The sequence below is a fragment of the Oculina patagonica genome, chromosome 5 (genome assembly GCF_052425735.1).
Source record: "Oculina patagonica isolate OP01 chromosome 5, crgOcupat, whole genome shotgun sequence".
NCBI lineage: Eukaryota > Metazoa > Cnidaria > Anthozoa > Scleractinia > Oculinidae > Oculina > Oculina patagonica.
The window spans coordinates 24,735,275-24,751,056 of NC_135762.1; the positions used below are offsets into that span (position 1 = coordinate 24,735,275).

At 38.1% G+C, this 15,782-nt stretch overlaps 1 protein-coding gene across 1 annotated transcript; it reads left to right on the top strand.

The window, feature by feature from the left end:
* The first annotated feature begins 9,550 nt into the window (after positions 1 to 9,550).
* On the top strand, positions 9,551 to 12,346 carry LOC144653466 (uncharacterized). The gene is made up of 6 exons (XM_078513459.1): positions 9,551 to 9,911; positions 10,065 to 10,151; positions 10,430 to 10,582; positions 10,826 to 10,927; positions 11,252 to 11,402; positions 11,795 to 12,346. The coding sequence occupies exons 1-6, from the start codon at positions 9,909 to 9,911 to the stop codon at positions 11,917 to 11,919; spliced, it is 621 nt and encodes a 206-aa protein (XP_078369585.1). The 5' UTR covers positions 9,551 to 9,908; the 3' UTR covers positions 11,920 to 12,346.
* The last annotated feature ends 3,436 nt before the right edge of the window (positions 12,347 to 15,782 follow it).

The following is a 15,782-nucleotide window of genomic DNA, read 5'->3' on the forward strand; positions in this document are numbered from 1 at the left end:
AAGATGCGCACATATTTACATCAATTATGTAGTAAAACGTATACGCCAGTGTGGTTATTGCGTGGCAAGGGTGTTCTCTGAACCACTAAAGCATCGGCGAAGCTAATTACGGCGAGTGCAAAATATGCTTTACAACCCCTATACTACAACTTGACACAAATACAGTGGAACTGCTGTTAAGCTGCCATCCTCTATAAATAAAGCGGCCAGTTTTTTATATATATATATATATATATATATTATTTTTTATATATATATATATATATATATATATATATATATATATATATATATATATATATATATATATATATATATATATATAAAGCACATCACAGGAACACGCCAAAGTTTTCGGGTGAAGTTTACAATAGCTGACTTGCTACATAAAGTATCGATAGTTTAAACCGAATTTAATTCTTTTGCCCTAAAACCCATCAACGAAACATACATGAATGGGTTGTACACTTAAAACTTTTCACACCAGTGCAAATTAACAGATCCATCCATGTGACCAGGTGACATAGATATTTTAGCTAATGTACATTGCAAAACATGTAGACCCTAGTTTTCTCCCCACATATCGACGCGCGTTGCACGGGAAAATTCTGCATTGCTGTAAATTAGTGTAACTTAATATTTATGTGACCTTTCCAACACTGCACGTCTCTGACGGGTCTACTCACACCTTCTTTAATAACGAAATCAATGAGACTTTATTCTCGGTGTAATTCTTTCACTGTGCATATGCAGCAACTTCACGTCCGTACAGTAGTCCATGCATGCCTATCTCGGACTCATCCTACCCCACTCTGCATAGGTTGAGACCGATGAAAAATGACAATTTGTCTGGCTGGACCTGAGATGAATGTTAATAAACAGTAAAACTTGGCTGAGGTTTGAAATGAAAAAGACGTGTACAAATACTGATACAGGCCTTGATGTGTCTATCCATCTGGTCTCACTTGTTCAACGGGTGAATAACGCTATCCACCGAATAAAACGTCATCCAGTAAGTAAGTGTTAGCAAAACAAAACTACGCTATCCATGCAGTGGACAGCGATTTAACCGGTGGATAGCGTTTTCCACCCTTTGAACAACCAGGGCCTGCACACAAAGTAGTTTTTTCTACTGAGCAGCAAAGCCACATGTTGATGTATTTGTTTAAAATTCACCAACGTAACCTTAAGCCCGCTAGAATCCACTGAGAATCTTCCTCCACCGAAAATGGAAAAATGAAGACAAATCTACGAGCGAACCTTTTTTATACCAACGGAAGGCCGTCGACTGCTTCCTCATTTTTAATTTGATATTATTTTTTGCACTGAATTTCATTGCTTCAACTCTACTTTTGTAATATTTATGACCTCGTATAAGCACTTCCTTTACTGTTCATTACTATATAAGACCAGTTCCCTACTAACTCTAGCCCACTCCACTTAGATTCTGAAAACGGGCGACAGAACCAGTTTGTCCGTGACCTTAAAATCTATAATCTGCACTTCCTTCAGCAATCGCCGTATTGCGCATATGCTTTAATTGTTTACGACAGATTGTAAAATTAATCGGCCGAAATCAAAACGGTTTCAGGTCGTTTTAACTACCTAAGCAAAATATGTCGTAATTTAAGCGCAAGCTAGCTCGTTAAGTGAAACGCCCCCTAAGACGATCTGGTGGGCATGAAAATTCGACGAGGTTGGCGTTTCTTCCTAATTCATAAAACGCTAATTGATAAATAGGGAAAAAATAGAGGCTAGCTAGTTTGCAGTTTTGTATTAAACATGGATGGCTCAGTTAGTTTGTAATTGGAAGGGGCCCCTTTATATGTGCCGACCTACCAACGCACTCCATAGAGCTTGAATGTCGAGCGTGGCGTTTTCGGAATGCTAAAACGTATTCAAATGAAAAAGAATTTGTAAACGAATTAGGACAATTTGTTAAGTAAACGGTAAATGGGATGTTTCCGTAACCTAACGTTTAAACATTTTCACGCTAGCATGACAAATTGGATCAGGAACTTAACATTTTTCTGCTCGTAAGTTAAATTGGCGTATAAATAGAGTCATGTTAATCGCGAAAGGGGCAAAGGTGGAAGAAAAAAGGGCCTAATTAAGCCACAATGTTTCTGAGGCTACAAGAAAAAAATAAAAAGGACGTATTAATCTTTATTTCTAGACGAATTTTACTTTTAAATCAGTACAGTATAGCTCATTGCATATGTTGTTTAAGCTAGACCTCTGGCACTGTCTAAATTAGACTTCCGTGCGGTTTTCCTGGAATAACGGCTTAATTTAATAAACTCGCTTAACTTAACCTAAAACGCTTTAAAATACCGTGCACGTTTCTCATTCACCGTGAACTCCCTTCAGCGATGGCATTACTGCGCAATCGCAACAACACAGGTTGTTTCATGTAACAGTTATCTTTATTGACAACAGCAAATGGTTTCCAAAGAACATCAGATAAGGAAGAAAAAGCCGAAATTAAATTAGGATGGTTGGGCTGGCCGATGTAGCCCTTGTTCTCTCCCGTTAAGATATTGCGCTATCTGTGGCGATACGTCTACGGGCTCCAAAACAAAGAAAAATGTCTCAGGTTTTTACACCGAGGTAAACCCCGTCTATGACTCGTTAAAACTTCCTTTAGATTTTTGAGCTTTAAATTGGTATGAAATCATGTCTCATGGTGTTGTAAAATGTACCAAATGGCGTTTAAATTCGTCCAAGCTTTAAAAATATTCCAGGGTGGAATAAAATGGGCCTAGGCGGTATTCGCTCTTCGCCAAGGGGCTCTTTCCCAAATGTGTGGAAAATTTACTCAAGTACTTAGATATTAGCCAGGAGAGTTCTGCGTTTTAAACAAGACGTAAATTCTATTTGCTTACAGAATACTGATGCTCAAAACCTCAAAACAGAACAAAATATACTAAAAGGTCAACAAGGCCGGCGGAACAAAATACGTGCTTCGTTTTACGCGCGTTTCAAAATCCCCTTTACCCTTTACGCAAGACAACACATTGAAGACCGCGCTAATTTCTAACACAATTTGATTAGTTTTAGCATTTTAGAAAACGTCCATCCAAAGTTTTATTGTGGGCCATGTTTAGTTTTAGCATTTTAGAAAACGTCCATCCAAAGTTCTATTGTGGGCCATGTTAAACGCTAGTAGTTGCATGTAGGAGGTAGAGACATATATTCTGCACCGCGACATGCCATCAAGCAATATTAATGTTCTCTAGATATCGACGGTCGTTGCGCAAATTAGTGGTAGGCACAAACCTAGCTGGTTTTAGCGCTCTTTTCAGATCTTTTTTAGGACAACGCGTTTCACGACAGAAATTGGCCTATGGATGCCCCCAGCACTTTAAGAGGTTCTTTCCTGAATGTTTAGAAATTTTTGCTCAAGTACTTAGATATTTTATACCCGGAAGAAAGAGACTTCTAGTTTTTAAACAAGACGTAGATTGTATTTGCATACAAGACACCGATGCTGCTGCCCTGAAAACCTCAAAACAAAGTAAAATATACTAAAAGGTCATTCACGCCGGCTGAACAAAATACTTGCTCTTTTGCGAGTTTCAGAAATATGATTTTGTAATGCTAACACGAACAATGTCCGACACATTCACCCTTTCACTTTCACACAACATTTTGAAGACGTTACTAATTTCTTTTGCGCATTATTTATTAGTTTTTTTTTTAATAATATTTTTTTTAATAACATAACGTTGGACATTCACGCTATAAGGTGGACCATGTTATACGCTAGTAGGTACATATTTTAGGGGGTAAAGTTATAACCCTCTAAACACACGTTTTACTTCACGCCATTACAAATTGGCTAAGCCATCTATATAGTTATCGACGCGCGTTGCACGAATTGACGGGAGGCGCGAAGCTCGCGGGTGACGCTCATTTCAGATCCTTTAAAGGACGACGCATTCACCCAAAAAAACTCGTTCTAAGATTACAGCTTTTAAAGACAAATATTTACGGTAATTTTAGGGATAGACTGCCAAATATTTCGCACAATTAGCGCAAGTTAGCGATGTTGGACGAACAAATCGCGGTAAAGGCTACACCTTCTGATCTGTCTTTTTACATGACTCGCAATATTTTTCTAGCAGCGCGTGACGTTTCGATGTGCAGTTAAACCTGTATTAAGAGGAGTTTTCTTATTCACTGTAAATTATATTTTAACAGAGGACTGATTTAATTTCTTTATAAGATGACCTGTTTGTGACTGTACCATGTTTGTGACTGTACCATGTCTTACTTGGTTTTATTTGCATGCATTTTTTTCCTTAACATTGATAAACCCTACTTTTTGATCTGATGTCACTAATATAATAGTTTGAAGAATTTTTAAATTTAAATAAAACAATCAAACAAAAACACTTCAGTGAAGTTTAATGTGTAAGCGGACACCCTGTATTTAAAAGCAGAAACAAGATCATGGGGTGTTTGTCGCTTGTATTTGTGTTCAAATCATCAAACATGACCCCAAGACTTGCACTTCCTTCAGCAATAATAGTACTGCGCATATGCTGTAGCTGTTTACAACTAATGATATTAATTTAGTTGCTAAAAATCAAATGGAGATCAGCGTCGCTCAAGTGGTAAACCACAGAACAGTTTCAGCATATGCGCAATAGGGTGATTGCTTAAGGAAGTGCTGATTCAGGGTCTTGAGGTCACGGACAAATTGGCGGTCATAACAAGCCAGAGGTTGCTTCTTATTGCATAAGGCGCCGTTGAACGGCCGAGTTCCAGAAATATTTGTGGGGGATTAGCAACACGCTTGGTGTGAATCTATTGTTTCGAGCGAAGACGATATATTTACCAAGAGAGCTTGAAACATGTCTTGTAGCTGTCAGCACTTTAAGTTTTAATTACTTTTCTTTCAACCTCAAGAAAATATCCTGTTAAATCATAATAACTATAACAGCGAGTGAAAGAATAGCTACGTATTATACGCTACGATTTGTCGGAATGATTTGCTTTTTGAAGCAATTCGCTGCGATTCGTTGGTTCGATTATCTTTTCCTATTTAAATGGAATGAAAATCGGCTTGATTTCTAAAATCTGTGACACTGCAAAGATTTTTGAAAACTCGGCCCTTTTTTAACTGCAGTCTTATTTTCTAATCAAATCTGGGACAAATCGAGCGGACAAATCAGTCGCACTGTGTAAACGGGCTTTTAGTCGATTTGCATATACACGGTCTCTGAAATTCATTTTATGCGCGAATCGTGATATTTTCTATTTTGCGCTTCCGATCGATTTGCCGACGGAAAAATAAAATGGCCGAGAGAATTTGGCGGAGAAAACCACAAAGCCGATTTAAAAATTAATACAAGGGCTTCATCAGTTCAATGGTCTTTTGCAAGTCTTCGGTCAGCTTCGGACGTTTTTGGATTGGTCGCAAGGTAGTTTTTAGCAATGTTCTTGATGGCAAGGATGTCAAACCTTCCAACTTCTAATGCTCGTGATATCAGTGCTCCACAGGTATCAGATAAACGTCACTTGATGGGTCTGCCTTTCCCGCTATGTACCTCATGCGCGATGTCGGGGGAAGCTTTTTCATTTTATCACTTTTCCGAAGTCAATTAAAGAAGGGCAAAGATCATAACCTCTCTTATCGGATTTTCAACATCGCTACCTTTTCTGATGGCCTATTGAGGTTGAAGCAGTCATTACTCTTAAATGGTAGAGAAGAAGTTGAAGGTGTGGAGAGTCAGGACCCAGTGGATGACCTTGAAGCTTCCACAAATCGTAGCTACTAAAGCGTCAAAGTTCAACCTGTTAAGAGAGCTGATTACAAGGCATTATTGGAAATCGGTCGAGGAAAAAACACTTTGAACACTCAAGAAATTGAATGGACTTAGTAGCCTGATCTTTTCCCTAAAAAGGAACCATGGAAAACCGGCAATAAGATTCTTGATAAAAAAGGCCGTCATTTAAATTAACTCATTAAAAGGTAATAGTAAAAATAAACGTTTAAGCTTCAGGTTATTACTACTGTTAGTTACGAGTTTTGGAAAACCTTTTTAGAATACTTTAAACATTAAAATAAGTGGATTTCGTCACCAAAGAAGCTTGGGCGCGGCGCCTGAAAACTTCAGAGGGAGAGGAAACCCCTAAATTCCTAATAATACTTCAAACAATTTCAGATGTTTCAAACGATTTTTAAGTCCTTTTTTAGAATTATTTAAACATTAAAATAAGTGGATTTCGTCACCAAAGAAGCTTGGGCGCGCCGCCTGAAAACTTCAGAGGGAGAGGAAACCCCTAAATTCCTAAAAAAATACTTCAAACAATTTCAGATGTTTTAAACGATTTTTAAGTCCTTTTTTAGAATACTTTAAACATTAAAATAAGTGGATTTCGTCACCAAAGAAGCTTGGGCGCGCCGCCTGAAAACTTCAGAGGGAGAGGAAACCCCTAAATTCCTAAAAAATACTTCAAACAATTTCAGATGTTTTAAACGATGTTTAAGTCCTTTTTTAGAATACTTTAAACATTAAAATAAGTGGATTTCGTCACCAAAGAAGCTTGGGCGCGCCGCCTGAAAACTTTAGAGGGAGAGGAAACCCCTAAATTCCTAAAAAATACTTCAAACAATTTCAGATGTTTTAAACGATTTTTAAGTCCTTTTTTAGAATACTTTAAACATTAAAATAAGTGGATTTCGTCACCAAAGAAGCTTGGGCGCGCCGCCTGAAAACTTCAGAGGGAGAGGAAACCCCTAAATTCCTAATAATACTTCAAACAATTTCAGATGTTTTAAACGATTTTTAAGTCCTTTTTTAGAATACTTTAAACATTAAAATAAGTGGATTTCGTCACCAAAGAAGCTTGGGCGCGCCGCCTGAAAACTTCAGAGGGAGAGGAAACCCCTAAATTCCTAATAATACTTCAAACAATTTCAGATGTTTTAAACGATTTTTAAGTCCTTTTTTAGAATACTTTAAACATTAAAATAAGTGGATTTCGTCACCAAAGAAGCTTGGGCGCGCCGCCTGAAAACTTCAGAGGGAGAGGAAACCCCTAAATTCCTAATAATACTTCAAACAATTTCAGATGTTTTAAACAATTTTTAAGTCCTTTTTTTAGAATACTTTAAACATTAAAATAAGTGGATTTCGTCACCAAAGAAGCTTGGGCGCGCCGCCTGAAAACTTCAGAGGGAGAGGAAACCCCTAAATTCCTAATAATACTTCAAACAATTTCAGATGTTTTAAACGATTTTTAAGTCCTTTTTTAGAATACTTTAAACATTAAAATAAGTGGATTTCGTCACCAAAGAAGCTTGGGCGCGCCGCCTGAAAACTTCAGAGGGAGAGGAACCCCTAAATTCCTAATAATACTTCGAACAGTTTTAAACGATTTTTAAGTCCTTTTTTCTAATACTTTTTATAATACTTATAATACTAGGGAGAGGAAACCCTTTAATTCCTAATAACACTTTGGTCACATTTTTTCCTATCGATGGATTCTAACAAACCTTGAGTATTAATTTACCTTTAAACTTCACAGTATGTTTTCTTTCATCCACTGTAATAGAAAGGGTAATCAAGTCGCCCGATGGCTCCCCACGACCTTTGCATAAATTCTCGACATCGGCTCAAGATAGTTTCCACTTTCAGTCATATTCTCCTCTTCTTCGTCGCTGGGGCACAACTTGCATTTGCAAAATCTGAAATTGATAAGTCCGACTTCGAGGTGATCTTGAAAGGAAGAAGCAGTAGAATGGCCTGGGACGTTGTTAAGTTGTGGCGGGCTTCCAGTGGTTAGTGTCGAGCATTTTGGCGCGCTGTTTGTTCTTGGCGGGCTTCTTGTGCTTGACGGGCAACAACTTTCATTCAATTTTTTGTTTGTACCGAAGATGTTTCCTCCTCTTCGATAAATGGACACGATTTTGGGGAATCCTGGTCTTCCGCGTCAACAGTTCGGTCTTCGGAACTTGATTTGTGGTCCAAGACGTCGACTCGCATATTTATCTGTTTATGGCGCATTTTAATCAGTGATAAAAATCCATTCGATCGAAAATATTCGACTTCAGAAATATTTCTTCGAGCGGAATGTCCGGCTAGCACTGCGAAAGACGTCCCCACATAATATTCTCCGGACCTCTCCAGCTTCGTCTGCCGAACCACTCTGGTACATGCCCGCCATTTTAGTCGCGTAGATCTTCGTACTTTAATCGCCGAATTTCGTCGGTGAACAGGGTAAACACACTATTTTCTCGAATTTTCTTGGTTCTTTGCAGCACAAACGATCGCTCAAGGTGTACCATTTCGTTTTTACGAAAAGCAATGGCGAAAAAATACGAAATAACATGGCGGAGATTCTTAGTATCGACACATTGTCGCGGACGAAAATAAAGTAAATTGATCATGTTCGTGGTTTCCAAATTCATATCTGCCGCGAAAACTGATCTTTGGTGAAATGGACAACGCTGACAGATGATCTGACAGATTGGATTAGTGTACACACTCTTGGTGCGCAAAGGAATGTGTGAAACTAATTAGGGATTAGTTACTTGAGCTCAAAGCGTCTTCGTTTCCATGACGAAAAGGGGTCCCTGGTGCGTGCAATAAGAATCGGGCTCTGGCTTCTAATGGTCCTGCTTTCAGAACCTATGTAGGGTGGGGTAAAGTGAGTCCGAAAGTAGACTAAGAGGGGGCTGAGTATATGCAGGGAAGGAAGTGCTAATACAAGGTCATAAATATCAGAGAAGTAGAGCTAAAACAATACAAATCAGTCCAAATTTAGGTGCAACAAACTGTACCATGTACATCCGTAATATCAAATTAAGAATGAGGAAACATTCGAAAGACTTTGGTATAAAATGGTTCGCTGGTAGATTTGTTTCCATTTCTTCAAATTTCAGTGGAGGAAGATTCTCAGTGGGTTCTAGCGAGCTTAGAGGGACAGTCTTGTTTATACCAAAATTTATTGCTACTTGAAAAAATATCACTAAAGGTGTTGGTATCAATTGGAATTCCGGCACTAATGGTTAAATTGCCAGCTTTGCTAAAATGAATTCTCCTTTTTTGTGGCTATGGACCGGTAGCAAAGAAGTTGTCTTAAACATGAAAACGCCGAGCCGACGTTTTCGAAAAAATTTCCGGACCGACGTTTTCGAGTTTTAAAGTGTTACGTCGAAGGGAATCACACCTAAAAAACAAATTACGGTTTGATCACTCTTGGCGAATGAATGATGAATTCATGTCTTTCTTTTGTTGTTCAAAAAGCCTTTTGTTGGTCAGTGAGTGAACCATCACAGTTCTAGCATAGTGTATACAAAAACGCAGAAGTTTTCTCGTGATACTGCACCTTTAAAGACGCGTTTGGTGATTTTAACACAAATACATCAAAATGTGGCGTGCTGCAGGAAAAAATATTTTCATGTAAAAAGATACATCGAAAATCGAGGCACTGTAGCGACTTTTGTTAGGCACTTTGGAAGTCTTTTTACTTTAAAACCTCAGAAAATTTTACAGTCACAAACAATTATCTCAGGTCCAGAGCGAATTTTTATATTTCCTCAGTTACAAATATCTGCCGGAGCGGGGTAGGGTGAGTCCGGGAACTGGAATGGAATACTGCACGGACTTGTAGTTGTTGAATATGCGCAGTGAAGGAATAACTACTACGAGGTCAAAAAAGTTACGATAATACAGCAGAAACAATAAGAAAATTGGCCCAAATTCAGGTGTAAAGTAACATAATCTGTGAATCCGTGATATCAAGTTTGGAATGAGATAACATTCGACAGCCTTCAGATGGTATAAAAAAGGGCTCCCTTGTCGATTTGAATCCATTCTCAGTGGAGAAAGGTATAACACGTCCTTTGCCACAAGAAGAACGAAGAACTGCCGCTTTCCTGTTGGAAGAGAAAAATGGTAAGTGTTATTTGACAACTTTTAGAAATTGCTGGGCGTTAGCACCGAGGAGACATGTAGCTTCTGAATAATGTAGCAACAAGAGCGACGTTGGCTTGCATTTCAGCACAAGCGATAAACCTTTAACATATGCTGTATTTTTTCCATCACCAGGAGTTCAAGGTGTTCCTTCTGTGTTTGGTCATCCTAGTTGCTGCCACATCTGCAGCGAAAGTTTGCAAATGTGAAGAAGAAAAAAAGGTACAATTTAAAGTCATTTTGTTTTATACTTAAACCGGTTTTAAGGTAATACGCCAGTCATTTCATGTGTGGTAGTGACTTCCAAAACAGAAAGAGTTGCAAGCAATATTCTAAAGGGAATCTTTTTTATAATTCTCATGTCGTTAAATTTTGGAGGTGATATTTGGTGTGGAAAAGGAGTAGAAAATTGTTTTCAATGTGAGAGAAGGCAAAAATTCAATAAACTTTGCCCAGTAATGTGCAATTTAATACTAACTGATATCTCTTTGACTTTGCAGGTGACCAAGTACAAGTTGAAGGTAAAGGATGGAGATAAAGAGGTTGACGAAGAACTTGAAGTCGACACTGAGAAACAAACAGAGAAATATCGCATTCCAAAGACAGATTCCGGGAACTCGGGAGAAGTCGATGTTGTTTATGACTTCAAAAAGGTAAAATTTTATCATCAAGCGAAAAAGCGGTGTGGTTGCATTTCACTTACTTGCAATTGTACCACTTACTTGTAACAATTCAAAATTTTCTTGGTTACTCGCTTATTTACTCACCGACCCATATCTGTATGCTTCTCTCAATTTACACTACTTAGTTTTGTTTATTTTTTCCCTTAACGTGCATGAGTGTAAGACATATATATGATATCTTGCTCAGCAGTGTACATTTTTCGTTTGTTTTAGAACTTGACCATGCAGCGACTTTCTGCAGCAAAAGCCTGTTTCCTGAGTGAATCCACTGAAGATATGCCCAAACCTGATGACCTCGTCAAGTTACTTGACCAGGTAAAACAAGTTAATAGATTTTTTTTTTCATTTCCATATTAACATTCCCACCGTAATACATGAGAATATGCCGGAATTGAATTTTTATGTTATATTTTAAACTTAGAATTCTGGACATTAGGTTTTAAATTAGTTCCACATTAGAAATCGGGAAAACGGGAAAAACGTTTACTGCCTGAATCATCTTTCTGATAAATTCTTGCAAGGAAAAGTCTAAGGGTACACATGTCTACTATCCCTTCACCAGCTCTCTTTAGATTCTTGGCTGCATGTATTTGTGTAAAAAAAACGCCGATGTATGTAACTGACTTCTTTTCCTGACAGAAAAACCCACCATCGACAACTGTTAAAAATGCGACGAACAGTAAATACGAAGTTATTTCGGAACTCACTGACCGCTCGGACCTGAGTGATGAAATGGCTTCTCTGTGTGCCAAGCTGCCCATTTATCGCGTCAAGGAGACAACTTCCACGCGTAAGTGTTTAATACACCTCATTAGTTAATGTGATCAATGTGTTTTTTAAGATTCAAAAGGACCATATATTTAGTGGTTGCTTAAAGACACCAAATCTTAGATTGTCAGCCGAATTTTAGTTTGCAAGTGATCGCGAAAATTTTCACTAATAATGAAAGGGAGAGAGAGAGGGGGGGGGGGGGGGGGTGACATTTAAATAAGTTTTTGTCTTTCGGTATAAGAATGTCTTTAATATTTCAGCGCTTAAACCGCCCCTAACCCAACCTTAATCGAACAAATTCTCCAAATTAATGGGGTTAGTAGGGCATACGTCTTATGTACGGGTTGTCGTGTAACTAATTTACTTAATTACTTACTTACTCACTCACTTATTTACTTACTTATCTTGCAGGTGGCAAGCGTTGGCCTTGCTATACGTACTGCTACAAATATTATTATTATTGCTACACGTATCATTGGACGCATGGCTGGGCTTGGTACGTTTGTTACAAGTGGAGATGCTACATTCGCTGTTAGGAAAAGCGACGGCTGCTGCAGGGCTACTGAAGCGGCTCGTGCAAGGAGAGAGTATAAGAGTGACTTTCGAACATGTTAATTTTTTTGAAATGATTCTAGAATACACGGTAATGCAGCCAGTTGCTACATAAATAAGCTATCACTAGTTGACATAGTTAACAGAAATTAGGAGACTATGTTCGAGAACTGAGCTGAAAACATTAAATAGGAATCGCATCGGAATATTTCCGTAACCAAGTTTGCAAGCGATAAAGATTCGCTAAGATATTTGTTTCTGTGTGTGTGCTTTTTTATTTGTTAAATTTCGCGGAAACATAAGAAATTAGCGCGATGTACGAAGTGCAGTTATCAATAGTAAAAAGCATAACTGGTGCAAATTAAACAAAAATTAAGAGAAAAAGCAAATAAAGTCACTCATGTTTTTAAATACCTGGTGTATTTTTGACTGGAAGTGAAGACACTTTCTCTGTAGCATCCCTTCCTACCCCTCTCCCAAACAATCCAGAAAATTCCGCTCCTCCTTTTGTCAGGCGAGAATAAAAGAATAAAAAGCTTTTGAAAACTTCTAGAGTCTAACTCGGAAAACTATTAAAAACCAGGGAATTTGTTTGTGATATTACTTCTGACTTTGTTGTTTGTCTTTAATAACAGTCTTTAAGTCTCTTTGTAAGGACCTTCTGAAGATTTCACTTACGTAACAAATTTTTTGTTGAGATCAATAATTTTCTTAACACCAAGAAATAATAGTTGGTATAAAAGTTATTTTGGGATAACTGGTGCAAATTAAACAACAATTGAAAAATAATACTGCTACTTGCGTGAGAAGGCATTTTTGTTGCAGCTACTCCACATTAGCAAAAAATGTTTTCTGCATCAATCCGGAAAATTCCCTTCTTTTTTTGTCACGCAACATCGATCGACTGCATGGAATCAACTAGTTTTCGAAACGAATATATTATGCATTTTGGTGACATTATTTTCGGATTTGCTTTCAGCGCAGCAAGAGCTAATTTCATTCTTATCTCGAGATGGCAGCAATTTTTTTTTCTCTATTCCGCAGAGGCTTTCCTTTAGCAAATTTGTAAAAAAAAAATGAACATTTTTTTGAATAAGGACAATTCTAAAAGACGAATAGGCCGTTGGTAAACGAAGGCTCCTGACTTGTCCATCTGTAAATTACTGTCATTTTGTGGAGACATGATGTTATGTAGGTTATTATCATTGCAGACATATGCAAACCACGAATTCTGCATTGCACATCCGTAATCTACTCTTCACTCCAGCGTTTGCGCCAGTTGCCATGTCGTCATGATCGGGGATTCCCCCAATTAGCAAAACCAAGCTGCCATCATCAGGAAGAGAATGCATTTTCGAGAAATCTGTTGCCCTTTCTGAGAAAAGATGTCCTTGGAGGAAATATATATACACACGAATTATGTGGCAAAAAGTGAACGCCACTGTGGAATTGTGTACTTCATCAAGCTACACATGCAATATAGCGCAAGGGAGAGTTCTCAGAATCGCGAAAGTATCGGCAAAGCTAACTACGCCAAATAGATTTAATTTTCTTTGCAAAGTTAACACATTTACAGTAAACAGTGAAACCCCCTTAAGGCAAACACTTCTTGATAAAAAGCACAACACAAGAACTTATCCAACGTTTTCGAGTAAAATTAACAATAGCTGACCTGTTACATTTAATGGTTTAAGCGCAATTCTCTTGACCTGAACTTCTAAAAGGAAACTTACGCATGAAGTCACACACTCAGGCTGGGCGTTAAAGCCCCTGTGTGGACCAAACGGTTTGTTGTTTGTCTTTCTCAGGATAGGGATAATCTCGCGCTGGCAGTTTTTTTTTTCTCCAACCCGCAAGAGGGGGTTCTTTTAGCAAATTTAGTCCATTTCTAGGGAAAAATTCCAGAAGAGGAATAGATTGTTGGTTAAAGAAAGGCCTTAGATAAATTAACTTGTCCATCCATAGATTATTGTGTTGATCATTTTATTGATACTGACGACAATGCACGTTTTTGCTTAAAGTACCATATTTGGAAACTCTTTGCTCCAGCCTTTGCGCCAGTTAATTGACATGTCGTAATGATAGGGGATTTTCCTCATTGGCAAAGCCAAGCTGCCACCATCAGGAAGATTGTCAAGAAGATTGTTTTTTTTTTTTCGAGAAATCTGTCGGCGTTTCTGAGAAAAGGTGCACTTGGAGGAATATATAGGTAAACATATATTTACACGAATTATGTAACAAAAAGTGTACGCAACGGTGGATTAATTGTAGAGCAAGCTACGCATGCAATATAGCCAGAGGGATAAAATGAGGGAGATTGTTCTCAGAACCGTGAAAGCATCGGCGAAGCTAATTACAGCGAGTGAAAAATTTGCTTTACAGACTCGCTATACTGACATTTTTTACATAAATACAGTGGAACCCCTTTTAAGCGGCCAGTTTCTAATATTAGTACATCACAAGAACACATCGAAAGTTCGGCAAAGTTAACAATAGCTGACCTGCTTCATGTACTACTGTCAATGGTTTAAGCGGTCAGTTCTTGATAAAAGCACACCACAAAAACAAATCCAAAATTAATAATAGCTGACCTGCTACATGTACCATCGATTGTTTAAGCGCCATTGCTCTAATATCTTGAGGCTTTTCTTGAGCAAATTTAATTTCTTTAATAATTACAATTCCAAAAGGGTAATAGATAGTTGGCAAAAGAAAGCCCTTGACTTGTCCATCCATGGATTACGGTCATCATGTTTTGTTCAGACTGATGTAACGCACGTTTTTGCTTAAAGTACCATATTTGGAAACTCCTCGCCTCAGTCTTTGCGCGAGTTTCCATGTCGTAATGTTTGGGGATTTCCCCTATTAGCAAAGCCTAGCTGCCGCCATCAGGAAGAGAAATGCATTTCCGAGAAATCTGTTGGCGTTTCTGAGAAAAGATGCGCACATATTTACATCAATTATGTAGTAAAACGTATACGCCAGTGTGGTTATTGCGTGGCAAGGGTGTTCTCTGAACCACTAAAGCATCGGCGAAGCTAATTACGGCGAGTGCAAAATATGCTTTACAACCCCTATACTACAACTTGACACAAATACAGTGGAACTGCTGTTAAGCTGCCATCCTCTATAAATAAAGCGGCCAGTTTTTTATATATATATATATATATATAAAGCACATCACAGGAACACGCCAAAGTTTTCGGGTGAAGTTTACAATAGCTGACTTGCTACATAAAGTATCGATAGTTTAAACCGAATTTAATTCTTTTGCCCTAAAATCCATCAACGAAACATACATGAATGGGTTGTACACTTAAAACTTTTCACACCAGTGCAAATTAACAGATCCATCCATGTGACCAGGTGACATAGATATTTTAGCTAATGTACATTGCAAAACATGTAGACCCTATCTTTCTCCCCACATATCGACGCGCGTTGCACGGGAAAATTCTGCATTGCTGTAAATTAGTGTAACTTAATATTTATGTGACCTTTCCAACACTGCACGTCTCTGACGGGTCTACTCACACCTTCTTTAATAGCGAAATCAATGAGACTTTATTCTCAGTGTAATTCTTTCACTGTGCATATGCAGCAACTTCACGTCCGTACAGTAGTCCATGCAAGCCTATCTCGGACTCACCCTACTCCACTCTGCATTGGCTGAGACCGATGAAAAATGACAATTTGTCTGGCTGGACCTGAGATGAATGTTAATAAACAGTAACAGTTATGTTATGTTATGAGTCATGTTAATCGCGAAAGAGGCAAAGGTGTAAGAAAAAAGGGCCTAATTAAGCCATAATGTTTCTGAAGCTACAAAAAAAATAGGACGTATTAA